The sequence below is a fragment of the Penicillium waksmanii genome (assembly GCF_028829765.1).
Source record: "Penicillium waksmanii strain IBT 27052 chromosome Unknown utg000007l:1.0-4314555.0:1.0-4317578.0, whole genome shotgun sequence".
Lineage (NCBI taxonomy): Eukaryota > Fungi > Ascomycota > Eurotiomycetes > Eurotiales > Aspergillaceae > Penicillium > Penicillium waksmanii.
Genome location: NW_026643253.1, coordinates 3661054 through 3681312, shown reverse-complemented (window position 1 = coordinate 3681312; position 20259 = coordinate 3661054). Strand labels below are relative to the sequence as shown.

Below are 20259 nucleotides of genomic sequence, written 5' to 3'. Positions count from 1 at the left end.
TATCTGATTAATCAGCCATCAAATCGCTGTCTATTTGCCTTCAATATTCGATGCCACGCAATGTCACACCTTCAACCCATCAAGCGATAGGTTGCTTTCGACAAGGTTCTTGGAGCTATGTGAGGTCCAAAAATCATGAGCTCTGCCTTACGCCTTGCTCCTCCACCCGTGTTAGATGTCTTTCACGGGATTCACCCAGTGAGAGAGCAAAATTTCATTTGCACTTAATTAATGTTTGCTATCCATGTGGCACTACGGTGTCTGATCTCTGACACTGCTGTTGTGGGCTCACTCGGAGCATATTGCCGCTTGTGGTAGTTCCCTTATTCTCCAAATCCGGTAATATGTGAGCTTTCGCCAAGGCCAAGAAAGTTCTCCGATGTTCCGGCAAATCAAACGAATTATTTGCATGTACATGGTTTCAAATCGAGTCCAGTATATGGTTTTGAATAGCATATTACGTCAGTGGTGCATTTATCTGATTCGATTGGGATCCAGAGCTCGCCACCTCACTTCCTATCCACGGATAAGAGATTGCCAATTGAATCATATCTAGCAAATTATTCCTTATTCAGCTTTGTTATTATCCACTTCCGCTCATAGTTCCCGAGATATCATAGATCCATCATATCCAACACACTGCTAGTATAGTTCCACAAAGGAGTGGAATAGTCTGTACAAAATGCGTAGCCGGAGTAAAAGGTGCTTTGCTGTCCCTGTAGAGCGTACAGTTTCTTGTAAAATCCATTTCTCACATCATCTGTGGAAACAATAAGGGTTTCAGGTGAGTGGGAAGCGAAGGCTGCAATTTCGGGCTCTTTTGTCGGATATACGCCTGTCTTGCCCATACGCTTCAGGTCGGATCGAATCAGCTCTTTCGCGTCTTCAGCGGTAAAATTGCTGTCGGCCACAATTTTGCTCATGAAATAACCGGGCACACCGGAATACTCCATTTGCCATTGAAAGGGAGGCAACGGAAGACTACCGGGCTGGTTTTCTGGATTGGTGTTAGCGACGTTGATGCCGTCGGGGAGACCAGTGTTGGTAATAGCCGCGGCGTAGTAGCTCTTGTGGTTCCATTTTGAGAAAAGAGTTGACTCTTCTGAACGAAGATCAAACCCGCTCAGACTGGAGGCCGTGGGAGGGAAGGTAATGAGTAGCTTCTTCGCTTTGATGAGTTTCCGGGTTCCATCAGCATTCTTGACGATCATTTCGACCCCAGTAGAATTGCGCTTCGCCTGAGAAACCGTGGTCTCATAGAAAATGTTCTCCTTGGCGACATAGTTCGCGGCCTTGTTAAACAATTGGCCTGTGCCATTCTTTGGTCGGATGTATCCCCCTCCCAACAGCGCGTCGATGTGTGTGATACCAAAATTCTGGATCACATATAGCAAAGGAGCATTCAGGATATCACCCACATTCTCAGCGAACATGAAGATGACATCCATCGCACCTTGAAGGGCATGTTCTTCCACGAATTCGTGGAATGGACGGAGGAGAGCCTCCGGGACTTTGTCTGGGAGGTAATAGGCCCCCGTTGACAGGTAGTTAAACTGCTCGATCGCGGCGCGGTACAGGGTAGCACCCGCGATAGTACCTAGGAGCTCATTTCCAGGAAGCACTCGCTTTCCTGTGTTGAAGTTCACATTTTCAATGATGATTGATCCCGGCAACAGAGCTTCATAGTCAACGTTGAGCTGGCTGAAAAAGTTCTTGGTGATGTCGTTGTTGAAATATCCCTCGACTCCATAGTTAACATAGTTATCACTTGGCAGATAAAGTGTCTCCGCATGTCCCCCCCAATCGGTCTTTTTTCTCGACCAGGGCAACACTGTGGCCCTTCTCTCTTAGCTGAATGGCAGCATAGGTACCTGTAGCACCACCTCCGAGGATGCATACGTCGCGAGTGACAATGTCCTCAGCATTGAAGCCATCCGTGGAAGCTGCGATGCAGGTTGCAGCCAAGAAAAGCAAGCTCTCCAAACGCATGACGGGTACTGAAATTTCGTTTATTGCGTTTGAATCGTACCCGGTGTGACTTATCCTTCTTCATCTCTTCCTTTTTGAACCCGAGAGTTTGACTCAGCAAATTCGGTGCACAAAGAATAGGGGGTGATTTTATTCAGCCACTAGAATATCGCTCCACCTTTCTCCTAATTCTTGCTTCTTTGGAACGGTATGGATCAGTCAACTTTATTCTCGTGTGATAGGCCCGGGCTAGTTGAGGATCGACACAAATTATCGCTTGTTGGATGGGTGAGAAATTAACGTTCTGGAATTGGTTCTCCCATTATCACTCAATGTCGCAGACTGCATCTGCTTGATCTAAACCTTTTGGTACTCAAATCGGATCATTATGTGGCTTGCATTTTCATCAAGATTCAAGTAGAAAATCTTAATGAAAATCCACAGGTTTGAGGTCAAGACCCATATACACGGCTAGTTGTCCCCACCTCCCCCGATAGTTCAGCTACTTTGGGTCAAGCTCCATATGAAATCCACCAACAACGGAGAGATCGGAACATGCTCTGAGATACTCGTATCAACGTAAAATAATGAAAACACGCGCGTATCGTTTCTTTTTTTGGTTGTGTGTATTCGGAACCTTCTATGTCATGATAGATCGCTTCTAGGAGATACTTCAAATTGAATAGGACCGCGAAAATCCCCTGCGTAAAATCTAATTTTTCCATTAGTGAATTCATTCTTATTCATGGTCTATTTCTCAGTTAAATGGTTGTACTACGAGAGCTCTTTTCGACTTCTCTCAACATAAATGGCGACATAGACTTGGGTACCGGAGCCATTTTAACAGCATGGCATTCCCAGGACTCATGGTATATTGCCACATATATAGAATCTATTGGCTGATGTCATTGATTTATACTCAAACAAACTGTACATCTGCTAGAGCTTCAGGTTCAAGTTGCTGTAAGATAATCTGTGTGTTGGACTGCTATGAAGCTGTATACGAGTATAGTAGGATATGGTTGAATATAGTGGGTTCTACTCTATTGCCCGCCGATGGTCGGCATCCATATCAAGGATGAAAGGCTCACAATGGTACCTCAACAGAAAGAATACCCTTTCCGCCCCTATTTTTAATTCGAGCCCTTCATAATATAAATGTATCTTATATACGTAGCAACATATCATCCCATACTTTCCCAACCTTAAGTGGACAGTGAAAAGTTAATCAGCACGTGATCCTCGATAAGCCCCCGCCGCAATTGGACGCAACGGGCTTAGGGCGGGGCCACTCAATCCTCAACTTTTTTTTTGGGAGTCATCGCGGGGTCTTTGGTTTTTGCTCAAGCTCAAACTCATTCTGAGAGGCATCTGAGCCATTCCACCTCCTTTATCAAGAGGGAGGATTGGTCTTGACCCGACTTACTTTCACAACATGTCCACCGACTCCTACCTTGCCCTCCCGGGCTCAGTGGCGTTCTCCCGTTCTCGCGGACAAGCCATCGCTGCGAGCCTGGGAGTACAGGATGTCCGAGCCCAATGGGTTCACTACGTCCACACCTCGCAGCCGCTTGAAAACTCCCAGCGTGCTGTCCTGGAGCAATTGCTTCGTTACGGCGACATCAACGACGTCCCCCCTACCTTCACCTCCGAGGACGGCAAATTCGATACTTTCTATATCTTCCCCCGAACCGGAACCATTTCGCCATGGAGCTCCCAAGCCACCGGTATCTCACACGTCTGCGGCCTGCGCAACTCTGTGAAGCGCATCGAGCGTGGTATGAAGGTTTCCTGTCTCCGCAATGGCCCCGAAGACTACAAGACCGGGTACATGGATCTGCTGCACGACCGCATGACCCAGATCATTGGCCAAGATGAGCCAGAGCTCCAGCTGATGTTCTCCGAGCACGCCCCTCAGCCTCTCAAGACTATCTCTCTCCAAGGTGGCACCAAGTCTCCCAAGGAGATCCTCCAGGAAGCGAACAAGGAACTTGGTCTGGCTCTGGATGAGTCTGAAATCGAATATCTCGCGGAGGCTTACGGACCTAATGGTGCTATTGCGCGTGATCCCACTGACGTCGAGCTTTTCATGTTCGCCCAAGTCAACTCCGAGCATTGCCGTCACAAGCAGTTCAACGCGTCCTGGGTCATCGATGGCAAACCCATGCCCAACAGTCTTTTCGCTATGATCCGCAACACCCACAAGAAGCACCCCGAGTACACTGTAAGTGCCTACTCAGACAACGCTGCCGTTCTGGAAGGTAGTGAGGCTGCCTTTTGGGCTCCTGACCCCACCACTGGCGAGTGGAACCACACCAAGGAACTCGTCCACTTCCTTGCCAAGGTTGAGACTCACAACCACCCTACTGCCGTTTCCCCTTACCCAGGTGCTGCCACGGGCGCTGGTGGTGAGATCCGTGATGAGGGTGCTGTTGGCCGCGGCTCTCGCCCCAAGGCCGGTCTCTCCGGTTTCTGTGTCTCCGATCTCTTGATCCCTGGTAACGAGCAACCCTGGGAGCTTGATGTTGGCAGACCGAACCACATCGCCAGCAGCTTGGATATTATGCTGGAGGCTCCTATTGGCAGCGCCGCTTTTAACAACGAGTTCGGTCGTCCTTGCACATCCGGATATTTCCGTACTCTTCTCACTGAGATTGATGTTGGCAATGGCGAGAAGGAAATCCGTGGTTACCACAAGCCCATCATGATTGCTGGTGGTGTCGGTACCGTCCGTCCTCAGCACGCCCTTAAGAACCCCGATGTTGTTAAGCCCGGCTCTTTCCTTGTTGTCTTGGGTGGCCCCGCCATGCTCATTGGTCTTGGAGGTGGCGCTGCCTCTAGTATTGCTTCCGGAGAAGGTTCCGCGGACCTTGACTTCGCCAGTGTCCAGAGAGGCAACGCCGAGGTTCAGCGCAGAGCTCAGGAGGTTATCAACGCCTGTGTTGCGATGGGTAACAACAACCCTATCAAGTTCATTCACGATGTTGGTGCCGGTGGTCTCTCCAACGCCCTTCCAGAGCTTATCCACGATTCCGGTCTGGGAGCGAAGTTCGAGCTTCGTGAAGTTGACAGCGCTGACCGTAGCATGAGCCCCATGCAAATCTGGTGCTGTGAGGCTCAGGAGCGTTATGTCCTGGCTGTCGGGGAAGATTCGATGAACAAGTTCACTGCCATTGCTCACCGTGAGCGTTGCGGTTTCTCCGTTGTCGGTCGTGGAGGCGGCACTTCCGAGGAAGAGAAGCGTCTCATCTTGCTGGATCGCGAGTCTACCGAGTACCCGGCCCCAATCGACCTGCCCTTGTCGGTCCTTTTCGGCAAGCCTCCTCGCATGACCCGAACCGTCGACTCGCGCAAGTTGACTCTCCCCGCTGTGGACTCCAGTCTTACCAAGTACCTGCCTTCGCTCACTTCCAAGACCGAGCTGGTTGGTGAGGCCGTCAACAGAGTTCTCTCCTTGCCCGCTGTCGGCTCAAAGTCTTTCCTTATCACCATTGGTGACCGAACCGTCGGTGGTTTGACTGCTCGTGACCAGATGGTTGGCCCATGGCAGACCCCCGTCTCTGATGTCTCTGTCACTGCTACCTCTCTGCTCCAGGGAGTGAAGACTGGTGAGGCTATGTCCATGGGTGAGAAGCCTACACTGGCTCTTATCTCATCCGGTGCCTCCGCTCGTATGGCTGTTGCTGAGTCTCTCATGAACATTGCCGCGTCGGACCTAGTCGATCGTCTTTCCCAGGTGAAGCTGTCCGCAAACTGGATGTCCGCCAGCAGTCACCCCGGTGAGGGCGCTGCTATCTACGAGGCTGTTGAGGCCATTGGTTTGGATATGTGCCCTAGGCTTGGAATTTCCATTCCGGTCGGTAAGGACTCTATGTCCATGAAGATGAAGTGGAAGGACGAGGCCTCGAAAGAGGCCAAGGAGGTTACTGCGCCCATGTCATTGGTCATTACCTCTTTCGCCCCCGTTGGTGACTACCGCAAGACTTGGACCCCGGCTCTCCGCAGCTTCGAGGATATCGGAGAGACTGTCCTCATGTTCGTTGATCTCGCTTTCGGTCGTAAGGCCCTTGGTGGATCTGCTCTTGCCCAGGTCTTCGGTGAGGTTGGCTCTGAGTGCCCTGATGTCCGTGATATGGATATTTTCCGTGACTTCTTCGATGCCACTCAGCAGCTCCAGGAGTCTGGAATTGTCCTGGCTTATCACGACCGCTCCGACGGTGGTCTCCTCACTACTCTAGCCGAGATGATGTTCGCCGGCCGTTGCGGTGTCGAGATCATGACTGACAACATCTGCTCCTCCTTCAACACTCCCGACGTCATCGAAGCTCTCTTCAATGAGGAGCTGGGCGCCGTCTTCCAGGTTCGCAAGGAGCACGAGATTCAGTTCCGCTCTTGCTTCGCTACTTGTGGCCCTCCCGCCGGTCTGATTCACAAGATTGGTCGCGTTTCTGAGAAGCCCAAGCAGAACCTCACCATCTACCACAAGGCCTCCCTGATCTTCCGCGAGACCCGCGCCAAGCTCCAGCAAACCTGGTCCAAGACTTCTTACTCTTTGCAAAAGATCCGTGACAACGCCGAGTGTGCTGACCAAGAGTTTGAGAACATCCTCGACGACAAGAACCCCGGTCTGTCCTGGAACCCTAGCTTCGACCCCAAGGATCGGGGCCTGCCTATCATGACCAGTCTCTCCCAATACTCACCCTTCACCAACAAGCCCCGCGTCGCCATCCTCCGTGAGCAAGGTGTCAACAGTCAGGCCGAGATGGCCTTCGCCTTCAACACCGCGGGCTTCTCCGCTGTCGACGTCCACATGACCGACATCATCTCTGGCCGTGTTTCCCTGGCCAGCTTCGCCGGTCTCGCTGCCTGTGGTGGTTTCTCTTATGGTGACGTTCTAGGCGCCGGCCAAGGCTGGGCCAAGTCCGTCCTACTGCACGAGAACACTCGCAAGGAATTCCAATCCTTCTTCGAACGCCCCGATACATTCGCCCTGGGTGTCTGCAACGGTTGTCAATTCCTGTCTCGCGTGAAGGAGCTTATCCCCGGTGCCGGCAACTGGCCCAGCTTCGAGCGCAATACCAGCGAGCAGTATGAGGGACGTGTCTGCATGGTCCGTGTTTCAGACCCGGATCCCTCGCGCCCTGGAGTCTTCTTCCACGGCATGGACGGTACTTCCCTGCCCATCGCCGTTGCCCACGGCGAAGGCCGCGCCTCGTTCGCCGGTACCCCCGGCATGTCTGCTGGCGACTTTGTTCGCGAGGGCCTGGCACCCGTCCGCTTCGTCGACAATGCTACTCTCAAGCCTACGCAGCGCTACCCCTTCAACCCCAACGGCAGTCCCGAGGGTATCGCCGGTGTACGCAGTCCCGACGGTCGTGTGCTGGCCATCATGCCTCACCCTGAGCGTACCATCATGAACGGCATTGCCAGCTACAATTCCCCCGATGCCGAGCAGTGGGGTGACATTGGTCCTTGGGGTCGCATCTTCTTCAGTGCCAGACGCTGGGTTGGCTAGTGAGCTTGAGAAGCTCTCACGCTTGGTTTTGTCTCATTTCATGTTCATGTTATACGCGTTTCCTTGTCTATAGGTTGTTTGTTTATCTTTTTTGGCTATTCTGGAGTGAGATGGGTTGTGTTACTTTCAAAAGCATTTACGAAACAGAGAATGAAATATAGCACATAGACAATGTCGTACTGGAGCTTCTACCAACGTGTAGCAATTAAGTAGAATGAAGCGGGCTAATAAACCTCGCAGGACAGGCATTCGCTGTTTCTTTTTAACTCTTCCAATGCCATGTTCAATTGGTAGTATATGGGATAGGAAGAGTAGGCTCTTTTTTGCCAGTTGTTGTGGATAAATTAGTAGACATGAATTGCAACACTTACACTGCAAAAGAAGCAGAAGCTCCTTGCGCACTTACTGAGGCCTACGGCCTCAGGCCTAGCGGCATGGCCAGCTCATACTTCATGCATGCACGACCAGGGTACCCCCTTGTCGGCATTGCATAGCTTCCATTGCTTGCATTACTTTCCTCGCGACTATAGTCCTTTGCTAGCCGTTTGTATACGGCGTTTGTCACTCATTCAGAGAGTACTAGATATCGCGTGAGGCTATTTCCACTTTCTAGTCTAGTATCATCTCATCTTTCCATTCATTCATTCATCTGCTCGTAGATCTAGTTGGCTTCCGTCACTAGCACTTTTGCTTCCTAACGCGCTGGCTAGGCCGAAGAATAACATCGACGACTTAATATACCAGAATATTTAAGATATACACAATCTCTATTCTGCGATACTTCAATGAAGTGCCCCTCGTTTGAGATCGCTACAAGGCATACACATGGCACGAGCATGCTATGCCCAAGTGTGAATCCGCTACTCGGTTCTTTTGATCTTGCTCCACAGTTTCGCGCGCTTAATCCGCCTTCTAACGCCCCCACCCCTCGAGTTATGTTCCACTTTATTATCCACTAAATAAGCTATAACAGCTTCATTGAGTGTGCCTCGCTCCCTTGCCTACTCGCGGGTGCTACTCAGTAGTCAATCGTTCAAGTAGTTAACGGTTAATGATACCTAGGTAATAGTAGTAAATATTAAAAAAAGACAAAGCAATGATCTCTGAATTTCTTTTCATTTGACGCGAAGTGCCTAATTTGGAAGTTTCCTTCCGTGATAATAGACGTCATATCTCCATAGATCATAAGGGAATTAGAAATAAAGAAGCAACCACCAGTTGGTTGTCATCAGTTCATCGTCATGACTCCAGAGCAAATGCAAAATGCAAGCAATCATCCAATCCATTAAACTTCATTAACTTAAGATACTATTACCTGAGCCAGCCTTTCTGCCACTCAAGTCTATCTGCCAGGATATTCCAGCTCGGCATACCGTCAGCGCGAGCGACGCCCTTCAATCCATCGGCGACAAAGCCGGCCAGATGGTCAAACTGCCGTTTCACGTTCCGCATCTGCTGGTCATAGGGCGAGTCTCGGAATGATATTGTAAGCGTTTGCTCATGATCAAACTCATTGTTGTCCTCGTCCCAATCGGAATCGGAGTCATCTTCCGCGACTCGAGCGGGACGCAGTGCGTCCAGATTGATGGTATTATCCGGGTCTGCCGGTCCATCTTCAGCAGCGTGGACGGTCTGCAGATCAGCGAAGTTTATCGAAAGGTCCAGGAGGTTGATGATAGCTTCGTGGATCGGTGAGAGGTTCTTGCTGAGGAGGCACTGCTCTTCGAGAGAGGCCATATAGGATTTGTGAACGGCGATCATAGCATCGACGTCTTCTGCATTTGAAAGCGCTGAGCGGAAAGACTGGTTTGAGGTAGCGATGACAAAGTAAGTGAGATGCGAGTAGAGGGAATCGAGGAACCATAAGAGGTTGTGGTGAAGAGCATGGACGAGTTTATCATCTCTATCATCACCTCCGGTTCTCCGCGCCTCTCGCGCGCGTTGTTTGACGATGGCATACTTTGAACGTCGGATCTGGAGGAGAAATGTGGATATGCGCCGGTATGATGCTATCGCATCTTGAGTGATGATATTGGCAACTGGCCAGGGAAGTACGTAGTCGATGGAGATCGCTTCCAGAATCCGGACACTGCGGTTGGGATTTTGGTGGTCATAAGTTGAAGAACCAGTCGATCGCACAATAAGTCTTGAAGGATCGATGGTGGGCATGATACTGAATGCCGATCTCGTGACCTCCATTAGAAGAAATTTGTCGTCCCACGAGCGACCACGATCCATGAGCTCGAATATCTTAGCGTCGATCGTACCAAGGATGCTCAGATCACTGCCGAGATAGACGTGCTGCAAGGCATCGAGGGAAGTCCACAGGCCGCACTGTTCATCGAGTTCTTTCCGCAAAAGACCAGCGCTAGCAGAATGGTGGGCATCCACTAGCCGATCGAACGCAGACTCCACCAGAGAAGGGAAGGGAAGTGGTAAAAAAGAGTTGGTAGAGTGAAGGTCATTGAGCATCAGGGCTCCATTTGGTGAGGGCTCGGAGACGTCAGGAAGCGCGTTGAGGTGTCGTAGAAAAACCATGCTCTTGCCGGTAATGAAGACTTTGTGCATGCTGGCTTCGAGAAATTTGGGGGTATTCTGTGGTCGAACTGCATCATCCAATGTATACCAGTCATGCCATATGGTTTTAAGATCTCGATTTTCGGGGTTTCTTCCCACAAAAAATGGGCTGTCTTGGGAATCGAGATTTCCAGTTTCCATCCAACGTGAGATGGATGTAGTATAGGTCTTGAGGCAGGAGAAGAATAAAGCAGACAATGTTGCGCTTTCATCGCCCAAAGCTTCTCGCATGCAAATCATGTCATAGAGCAGGTCAAGACAGCGCATTGGCTGAGCCTCTGAGCCTCTTCTCAGCCTAGGAATTAGGTCCGACAGCAGCTGTAAGTGGCAGGAATGCTGGCGAACGTCGTGGAGCAATTGGAGTAAGCTGACCGTGCACCCAGCGGAAAGGTAGTTGACTTGGGTCTGTGAGAGATTCCTGTCAAACTCAAGCAAGCGCTCCTCTATGCCCCGGCAAAATGTTTGCATATAAGGAATCATCTGCGGGGATTTGGTGAAGCGCCGCAAGGAATCGATCTGAGTACCAATTTCCGTGAACGACTGAAGCAGGGACAATAGGGCTTGACTGGATGAGTGTTTCAATGTATAACTACGATCCATCACGACATCTTCATCAAGATGCCAAAAGATCGATGTGGGCAGGCCTTGCAGCATGAAAATTGTCTCTCGTGCCAGTTGAAGTTCTGTGATGATTTGAGAGGCAAGTTCCTTGCCGCGACGCACTGGGGCCTTTTTCTCTGATCTCCAGAACTGACTCTTCTCCAAGGAAGTGAGAAGGTGTCTGTCGTCATCTGTCGGTACGAAGACATCGTCGGGGATAACATATTCAGTTTCCAGTTCGCTGTCCAGATTTGACAAGTCTCGGGGCGCTGAAATGTCACTGGCTATAGACGATAAATCATCATCTGAGGACCCGGCCCCAAAGTCAACCTCTTCCCAAATGCTCTCGTCGTCGAACGCGGAGTGCTGGGGATTCACATCCAATTTGGACCACGATAAAGGACCGTCATCATCAGCCGGTAGAGTTTCACGCCTTGGCAAGTTTTCAATTCTGGATAGTAGTGCTGGGCGGTTTGATAATTGCAGTAGCAGGCTCAAAATCTCGGGGTGCCACGCATTGGAATAATTCTCTAGTTCCGAGAGCTGTCTGTGGAGAGCATCGGCCAATTCTGGTCGATCGACGACCTCAAATTTCTCCTGTAGGCCCTCCAGTTGGCGTGCAACCGCGAATTGATCGACCCTACCATGGGGACCAGGGCGGAGAGCCCGCTCCACTCGTCGACGGAGAGTCTGAACACGCGGCGAGTCCTAGATATTGGATCAGCAAGTGCGGAGGAATGGCTCAGTGGACAGGCTTGGGTACGTTTTCAGGCGAGACTTTTGCGACTGCCACGACCAGCTGGTTGGTCAGCTCGCCGAGGGCGAGGACCATTGTGGGAGACTCTCGAGTGCAAGTATTGCGATTGTTATTGTGGTTGATAGGGCACCTTAAGGTAGTTGATAGTTGATAGTTGCCTCGATGTTGATATCACCGCCCGCGCGTCCACCGACGGACGCTAGTCCCAATAGGGGATAGTGTGGGCCGAGACTCGCCGGCGCGAAAGTTGCTGTATTTCCTACGTTGCGATCTCCCCGGTCCCTCCCCCCTTTCACATCAATCCGCAATCATGGCGATCGCACGACCGATTCGCATGCTGGGTGCGGCTTGCATCTTATTGACTCTCTTTCTGGTCTTCCAATTAAACAAGGACCCCCAAAGTCCCACCTCCAAACTTACTCATGGCATGACCAGAGACCCTCTTCTAGATCGTGAGTTGCCACTTTCCGCCATCCTCCATTCGATCGACCATCGTCTCGTCTCGCCCTAAACGGATCTAACCTCCTCGTGATAAGTAGCTACGGGTGAACCCGCTGGAAATTTATGGAGAGCGGAGGATCATGACTACGCCGCCAATAGTGAAAAGTCCAGCCGCACCAATGCCGCCCTCATCACCCTGGTCCGCAACGAGGAGCTGAACGATATGCTCAGCACCATGCGGGACCTCGAGCGCACCTGGAACAACAAGTTCAACTACCCCTATATCTTCTTCAACGACAAGCCCTTCACCGACGAGTTCAAACAGAAGACACAGTCAATGACCAATGCCAAATGCCAATACGGTACGCTCCGACCTTTTTTGGCGTTTTTCTTACTTCTACACTCAGAACACAATGGCTAACCTAGTGCGCCCTGCAGAGCTGGTGCCCAAGGAACACTGGGATGTCCCCAAGTGGATTGACGACGAGCTCTTCAAGGAGTCTGCTCAGATTCTCCTGGAGGAGAACATCCAATACGCCGACAAGATCTCCTACCACCAGATGTGTCGTTGGAACAGCGGCATGTTTTATAAGCACCCCGCCTTGGAGGGCTACCGCTACTACTGGCGCATTGAGCCCAAGGTCCAGTTCTTCTGCAATGTTGACTATGACGTATTCCGCTATATGGAAGATAACAACAAGACCTACGGTTTCACCATCAACCTGTACGATGCGCCCCAAACCATCAAGACCCTCTGGCCCGAGACCAAGAAGTTCCTTGCCGCCAATCCGAGCTACTTGAACGACAACAACATGATGGACTGGATCACCGACGACGTCGTCCGCCCCGAACACAACAAGATTGCCAACGGCTACTCGACTTGCCACTTCTGGTCCAACTTCGAAATTGGCGACCTGGACTTCTTCCGTGGTGAAAAGTACGATAATTACTTCCAGTTCCTGGATCGCGCGGGTGGCTTCTTCTACGAGCGCTGGGGCGATGCGCCTGTCCACTCGCTCGGTGTCGGTTTGTTTGCTAACGCCGCTAATGTACACTGGTGTGTTTCATCCCCTCCTTTCCACAGGCCCATCACGTCTGACCCACCCCGCTAATCACAATCGTCGTCACCCAGGTTCCGCGATATTGGTTACAACCACATTCCCTACTACAATTGCCCCAACTCGCCCAAGTGCTCCGGCTGTACCCCGGGCAAGTCCTACGCTGGCGCGGACTGGCTGCAGAAGGAGGACTGCCGACCGACCTACTTCAAGTACGTCGGAACGCACTGAGTGATAGACCATGACATATTTGTCATTTGACGACACTTTGCATCACCTTGCTTATCCGATGAATATATTTTTCCCCGACTCGGTGGTTTGGTACCTGGCGTTTAGAGCGGACAACATACCTATTGATGACTTCCGTTTTCCTTCACCTGTGATTCCAGTTCCTTTTTTTTGCTCTTACACACAAATTACGTTCCTGGCCATAATCTTGTTTCGAGATTCGTGGGTCCAGTCTTCTCTGTACTTATATTAGTTGTACATTGTCAATTCGTCGATGTTCGGTTTTGCTTCCTGTGCTTTATAGTTGGTAGATCGAAGTTGGTCTTCATACCAAGACAATTACTACTAGTAGTAGACCATAACCTCTCCTACTACGCGTAGTTCAAGTTCTGGTACTTCGGATAATTTCGGATACCACGCTTAGCTAGTACACTATTCAGCTGCGTACTAAGCCTTCGAATAGTTACCCCGACATATTGAATTTTCTATAATATGCCCAGGTGTAGGCTAACTCCGGGTCGAATAATGATACTAGTAGTAGTGAACAAAGAAGTAGATTAAGTACCAATCAAGATTGAACCAGATTGTACTTTTTTCCAGACGGGACTAACAACACAGGAGGTCTCTAAAGTATGTATACAGCTTTCTCTCCTACCCTCCACTCGGCGCGGCCAAAGAGAGACATGTGCTTGGCCAAGGGCGACATGTGTGGGTTGGGGGTAAACTTCGTGAGAGAAAAGTGATGGGGGAAAGGGAAAACACAACAAAAATTGTGGAAGGCGCTAATTTACTCCTCCTTGGGGTACAGCTCCTCGCGGAGGGTAACGCCCAGCTCTTGGCGGAGGCCCTCGAGAGCCTCAACGTATTGCTTGTACTGCTCCTGGGTCTCGACCTTGGCCTTGATGCCTGTTGCGGGTGTTAGCGGTATGTTCCCAATCTGAAATTCTGCTGCTATTGCTGATCATTTGCGTACCCTCGAAAACACGGACGGCGGTGGGGAAGTCGTTGACACGGCGAGCGGCCTTGAGGGCGGCAGTGAGGACCTCAACGGAGGGGACGAGATCGTAGGCGAAGCAGTTGTTCAGGTTGCGCTGGATGGAGCGGATCAGTCATGGATGCTTATAAGATGTTGATATGTGGGCCCTGATGAGAATAGCTCTGCAATTGACCATATATGTCGCAAAGTCGAGCCGTCATCTCCGTGGTTGGGGGTCTGAGATAAGTGATCGTACCTGGAGCTCGAAGACATCCTGCACACCGTCGAATTCCTTCTCGAAACTGCAATTGAGACGAATTGTCAGTAGGTTACTTTCGAATAGAGCTCGAAAGGTATCGACGCGGGCTGTCGGGCAGCACTCAAAGAAGGCGATCTCGGAGCGCGGTACCCGGCAACCTCCCGTCTCCTCTTCAGGCTACGGCCGAAGCCATTGGGTCGCAGGGGTGATCCTACCGAGCAGAGAACTCCTCGAAGGTCTCGTCCTCGTGGCCGGACATGCGCTTGGGGGTGATGCCGAAGAAGCGGGCGCGGGTAGCGGCCACAGTCACCGGGGTCTGCACCCGGGAGCGGACGATCGGAGCTCGGACGAAGCTGGCAGGGCGGACGGCGCGGGTCGCGACACGGAAGATAGAGAGGGACGACATGTCGGAGAGGATTGTGGGACCGGAGTCAATGGGGGAGAGGTGGTGAGGGGAGAGTCGATTGGGGGGGAGGGAAAGGGAGAACGAAGTGTCGTGTTAGCCGGCTGGATTTTGCGGGTGGTGTGGTGTCGACACCTCAGGCCATGATTGGCTGGATCTTAGTCATCACCCGATGTGGCCCGTTGATCGCAAACGCTTCTCCGTGATTGGCCGAGCTATCTGACAGCAGTATCTATAGCATCGAAATGCATGATGCTTGCTACAGCATGGCTAGTGTAAGCATTCTAGTAGATTGAAAGTTATTTCCTAGGACTCGGGAAATTGCGAGCACCTTAGAAGCAGCAAATTGCACCTTTAGTAAGTGTAGTACTTCCAGTAGTTGTATTGCTCCAATGGGATCAGTGATGATATATATCCAAGGCAGGTGATTGCCCAGGTGTGCCTACTACTACTACTATTACTACTACTACTACTACTACTAGCCCTGGAGTGTAGAACACTGCCATTTGAAACCTTGGAATGCATGGGAGCACCTGCATATCTGTACTACTACTAGTACGGAGTAATACCTATCGTATTGTCCAAACCTTGGAATCAATCCATGGATCCCCACGCCATTTGCGCATTGACTCGCCGAGTGGAGACGATATCACGGATCCAATTTCTGAATAAGCGCAGCCCTAAGGAACCCCTGGGTGATTGTTCAAGTGAGAGTCGTACAGAGTCGACCTAGGATGAGCTTGTGAATAATACTACACTGCCGTGCAGTCGTATTCAATTGCAACCCTCTCTCTGGATTGGTGTAATTGGGGGCCCAATATTGGCGCAATTGGTTGGGGGACCCATTTCTTATTTACTCCAGCCGAAAGCGGTGCCAGGTTCGTGGTGGTGCCTGGCTGAAGACGGCATGTGATGGTTCCTGGGATTGAATCAACTACTCCATACGAGTAGTTGCAAATAGGGTATGTTCATATTGATTAGTATAATTATTATAATTATGACAACTACATACTCATCTTTACACCAATTACCCCATACTCCCAAGTATACAAGTATGTAACTACTCGATTTACCTCGGAAGCTGCGGGTGCCCCTTTTCATGCCGCGCTAGTCCCAATTGGTCGTTGCCCAACGGACGCGCCGGCAAAAAAAGAGAAGAACAAGAACTGTCCCGAGTCCCTTTTTGACTTGTCCTCCTTCAACCACGCGCTCATCTACTTCCTCCCCTCCCCTTTCCCTTCCTTTCCTTTTCGCGCGCCTTGTTCATCCGCGATCTCGGGGTTCTTCTTCCTTCTTCTTTTTCTTTTTTCTGTCTTCCCTTTTTGTGTTCGCGACTTCCGCCTCACAAGGCCTCCAACCGTCGCCATGGCCGACCTCCTTCAGAATATCCCCATCCCGACCCTGGACCGTCCTTTTGGCGTCCACCTGTGGCCCCTGTTCGATCAGGCCTTCAACATGGTCATGGGTTACCCCGCCAGCGAGTTCAAGTTCGCTGAGGGCGTCACTCCTCTCTCCACCTTCAAGGAGACCGCCACTCTTCTGGTTACCTACTACGTCGTTATCTTCGGTGGCCGTGAGGTCATGAAGAAGTTGCCCGCTTTCAAGCTTAACACTCTCTTCATGATTCACAACTTCCTTCTCACCGCTGTCAGCGCCATCCTTCTGGCTCTGTTCGTTGAGCAGCTTCTGCCTACCCTGGTGCGCAACGGCGTCTTCTACACCATTTGCGACCACAACGGTGGATGGACTCAGCCCCTCATCATTCTGTACTACGTATGTCTTCCAATTGCGTGCGCCATTCCCTGCTGCTCAATTGGCCTCCAAAACTAACATCGTCTTCTTTCTCCACAGCTCAACTACATCAACAAATACGTCGAACTCCTGGACACCGTCTTCCTGGTCCTCAAGAAGAAGCCCCTGACCTTCCTTCACACCTACCACCACGGCGCCACTGCTCTCCTCTGCTACACCCAGCTGATCGGTCTCACTGCTGTGCAATGGGTGCCCATCACCATCAACCTGCTTGTCCACGTTGTCATGTACTGGTACTACTTCCAGAGCGCCCGTGGCGTCCGTATCTGGTGGAAGAAGTACATCACCATGCTGCAGATTGTGCAGTTCGTCATTGATCTGGGTAAGTTGCGCAAATCCAAATCAAACACCCACCCACTCTATGCGCAAACATTAACACTATCCCATCCGCAGGCTTCATCTACTTCGCTTCCTACACCTACTTCTCCTCCTCCTACTTCCCCTGGGCCCCCAACATGGGCCAGTGTGCCGGTGAGGAGTTCGCTGCCTTCGCTGGTATCGGCATCATCACCTCCTATCTGCTCCTGTTCATCTCCTTCTACATCGCCACCTACAAGAAGGAGGTCAAGGTCGGCCGCCCCCGCAGCAACACCGGCAAGAAGTCCCTGATCGACATGCGCAACTTCGAGATCCCCTCCCCCGCCGGTGCCCAGGCCAACGGCAGCCCCAATACCCCCAACGGCGCTGCCTCGACCGGCCGCTCCAACGGCCCCGTCACCCGTTCCCGCAAGGCTTAAGCGAATTCAGTTCAACACTCGCACGTTGAAACAAGGGACCGCGCGATAAAATCATATTTCTGATAGTGGTGTATTGCGTCGTCTTCTCTGAACACAACAGAAGTCGAAAAAAAAATTCTTCGAACATATTGCGCTTCGAGCAGAGCCAGTGCGAATGTAGGGCATGGTGGCTTGGCTTGGCTCCTTCGGTGATTCGATTTATATTGTTTTAATGAATGACCCTTCACGAGACCAGACCCAACTGTCTGGTGGTTCTATGCGGCATGTTCTGGGATCCGCAGGACGATGGATGGAAGTCGAGGTGGGTGGTCGGAAAGGGAGGGTTTCTCGACACAAAGGCGATTCCTTGTCTCTTTTTCCTTTCATCCGGGCAGACTGTCGGTCGGTCTCCTGGTTGTATTTTATACTGATATTCTTCGGCTCATGTTTGTTGTTATCACCCCTAGTCTGCCGGTGACAGACACTTTCTATTACATCTTTACCTTTATTGTTAGCAAGGTACTCCTTAGATGCTAGTTCATATATCATGCTAAATGTAATCACTTATGCAAGATTTGATTCTACTAGTAGTGCCATTGCAGAGAGTATTGCTTCAAGTCTTTTCGTGGTGACCACAGCGAAGATCATGGATTCTCCTACGGCTGTAAGCAATTTAAAGATTCTTATTTTGATGACAAGAGCAAATTGAATCTATTAGTTAGATGTGGGCAACCCACCATGATTATTTTTCTGATGAATGGCAACCATATTGTTTACGTTTGCTACTTTTTGTAACAATGATAAGCGTTTGCCATGAACTTTCCTTCTTCACAGACATTGCCATTATTTCCCATGAAACCAAAAATCCTCAACATGCTGGTGAAGTTTCCATGTCTTGTTTCGACAATGCCAACTGCTTTGAACCCGAAATTGGAGTATAGTCTAACACCAGCCGGCGAAGACATAACAAAGACATCCAGCGCATTCTCATCAATGTAGTGACAAAACATCTCCAGAAGCGCAGACCCAATACCTTGTCGTTGATAACTTGGATCCACGGCCATGTAGGTGATTCCTGAGGGACATGCGTGAGCTTGAGAACATTCAAGTTGGCTGCAGGCTTATGGCATATTCCATTTTCCCGAGGACCTCGGAGTACTCTTTGCCTCTCTTCTCCAAGTCTTTTTGAAATACCGAGCCATGATGACACGTCCAAAGAAGGAGGAATCAAGCTGTCCCGGGGTTTCACCTGCGTTCCTTGTTTTGCTTTGGATTCGCTTGTCGGACTATTTTGAATGCGGTTTCCACCATCCATTCTCTCCGAGAGAGCGCCTGAACTCAAAGTCCTGCCTATTAGTCCAGCGGGTAATCCTTCTTCTCCGCACGCCTTGAACAGAGTTTCGTCCTCTCGATGAACTGTCTCTAAAAGCCCGTCAATCATCCATCTTATTTCGCTTTCTTTTTGATCTTCAGGGCACGGGAACATGAAGCGATGCAGCGGGCCGTCTTGATGTGCAGGGAACTCGACTTTTCGCACGAGCAAATCCACGTCCTCAGTTTCGACAGGCGAAATCGATAATCCCATTTTGTTGGTTGACGAAAGATGTTCAGCGCAGAGATCCATCAAGCAAAAACCTGATATGCAAAGGCGGGGAGTAAGACGCCTGCAGCCTTCTGCACCAGCGCTTCCTGACTTGTCTCTTGAAGAGGAGTTGTAAGACATCCATCCTAGTCGCTGAGTTAAGGTTTCCTGTCAACTATCGCCAACGCTTGAATCAGCCCCGGCCAAGTTAACAATCATCAATCGAATAGGGAGAGGGGAACGACACGAACCACAACGTCTATGTAGGGGCCCTGGAGTGTATTGCTTCATCGTCGCATTAAGGCGGGGAACCAGCCAAATACTACTTCTGTCCAACTCAGCGGCTGTCCACATACGACGGTGGCAGATATATGGTTACGCTCCATGCGTGTCGATATATCTGCGTATTTCTTGATAAAGAGGAGATATTTTCTGAGCCTTGAAACCGCCAAATACTACTAGTAGATAACCTGCGTGTCCCGTACAGTACGATAGTATATTACCATTTTCTGCAGCGTTCTTTGCTGTTATGGAACTTAGGTCTTGTACTAGGTGTGAACGAGCCTCATAGAATCCTTGGAAGTTTTATAAAATGCTAATTGCGGAGCTGCGGTGTTGTTTGCTTCCGGCAAGGCATTGCCTTCAAAGAAATGGAGTTTCCTTCCGCGGACATGAGTACGTACTGAGTAGTCGAGATCGTAAGTAAAAGCAAGGACTGTCCCAGCCCATATCTTTATGGGCGGCACTGTACACCTGCATATGCCATTCGATAGTATCCTGCATACGAAAAAAACCCCGCATTAACATCATCCGGCAGTGTGAGAGATTCGGTCACCAAAAAAAGTGATCCATTGGAACGTCCTACTCATCGCGTTACTCCTGATACACATCAACATTGAAACGACACAAACAATCCGCGTTGATGGGGTAACCTTAGTCTTCCAAGCTTTCACGGAGTAACTACTCCGTAGTGCACACGGTCCTGTAAATGCAGGAACCGAGTTGAATGCCGATCCCTGCAGGAGGCTTGTGCAACGGGGGACAAACAACGCCATGAAGTGATAGGTCCAGACTCGGCATATCCCCGGGATATCACCGAGTGACGATCGTCATAAGGAAGCAAAGAAATGGATATTGGATACTGAATTACTCCGTACTCCGCTCCGTACTCCGTCCTATGCCTCCTTTGCATTGGGTTGGCAATATAATATTCGTGACCAGCCTCACCAGCCTCACCAGCCATCCCCCGAAGACCTGGGATGCATAGGCATCCGGCGCACGGCGGGACTCAATGAATTGCTGGAGTAAAAGTTGCCTCTCCAGCCTTCGACAACTGACCGGTAGACTACCAGGTCGATCGGTTGATC

General features: G+C 50.6%; 7 protein-coding genes across 7 annotated transcripts; 3 read left to right on the top strand and 4 right to left on the bottom strand.

Annotated features, from left to right (window-relative positions):
* Positions 1 to 614: 614 nt before the first annotated feature.
* On the bottom strand, positions 615 to 1989 carry N7481_008215 (uncharacterized protein; the record flags this gene model as incomplete). Its single annotated transcript, XM_057267434.1, has 2 exons — positions 615 to 1739; positions 1822 to 1989. The coding sequence occupies 2 exons, from the start codon at positions 1987 to 1989 to the stop codon at positions 615 to 617; spliced, it is 1293 nt and encodes a 430-aa protein (XP_057121635.1).
* A 1414-nt stretch (positions 1990 to 3403) lies between these two features.
* N7481_008214 (phosphoribosylformylglycinamidine synthase) lies at positions 3404 to 7483 on the top strand (the record flags this gene model as incomplete). Its single annotated transcript, XM_057267433.1, has 1 exon — positions 3404 to 7483. The coding sequence occupies one exon, from the start codon at positions 3404 to 3406 to the stop codon at positions 7481 to 7483; it is 4080 nt and encodes a 1359-aa protein (XP_057121634.1).
* Positions 7484 to 8794: 1311 nt separating this feature from the next.
* On the bottom strand, positions 8795 to 11492 carry N7481_008213 (uncharacterized protein; the record flags this gene model as incomplete). Its single annotated transcript, XM_057267432.1, has 2 exons — positions 8795 to 11368; positions 11424 to 11492. 2 exons carry the CDS (start codon positions 11490 to 11492, stop codon positions 8795 to 8797), a joined length of 2643 nt encoding a protein of 880 aa, XP_057121633.1.
* Positions 11493 to 11727: 235 nt separating this feature from the next.
* Positions 11728 to 13147, top strand: N7481_008212 (glycosyltransferase family 15 protein; the record flags this gene model as incomplete). The annotated part of the gene is made up of 4 exons (XM_057267431.1): positions 11728 to 11869; positions 11954 to 12220; positions 12297 to 12915; positions 12991 to 13147. 4 exons carry the CDS (start codon positions 11728 to 11730, stop codon positions 13145 to 13147), a joined length of 1185 nt encoding a protein of 394 aa, XP_057121632.1.
* A 784-nt stretch (positions 13148 to 13931) lies between these two features.
* N7481_008211 (cytochrome c oxidase subunit VI) lies at positions 13932 to 14801 on the bottom strand (the record flags this gene model as incomplete). Its single annotated transcript, XM_057267430.1, has 4 exons — positions 14595 to 14801; positions 14377 to 14422; positions 14118 to 14235; positions 13932 to 14050 (listed from the first exon to the last, which is right to left on the bottom strand). The coding sequence occupies exons 1-4, from the start codon at positions 14783 to 14785 to the stop codon at positions 13932 to 13934; spliced, it is 474 nt and encodes a 157-aa protein (XP_057121631.1). The 5' UTR covers positions 14786 to 14801.
* A 1346-nt stretch (positions 14802 to 16147) lies between these two features.
* N7481_008210 (elongation of very long chain fatty acids protein) lies at positions 16148 to 17331 on the top strand (the record flags this gene model as incomplete). The annotated part of the gene is made up of 3 exons (XM_057267429.1): positions 16148 to 16555; positions 16634 to 16916; positions 16988 to 17331. The coding sequence occupies 3 exons, from the start codon at positions 16148 to 16150 to the stop codon at positions 17329 to 17331; spliced, it is 1035 nt and encodes a 344-aa protein (XP_057121630.1).
* Positions 17332 to 18092: 761 nt separating this feature from the next.
* Positions 18093 to 18374, bottom strand: N7481_008209 (uncharacterized protein; the record flags this gene model as incomplete). The annotated part of the gene is made up of 1 exon (XM_057267428.1): positions 18093 to 18374. One exon carries the CDS (start codon positions 18372 to 18374, stop codon positions 18093 to 18095), a length of 282 nt encoding a protein of 93 aa, XP_057121629.1.
* Positions 18375 to 20259: the final 1885 nt, after the last annotated feature.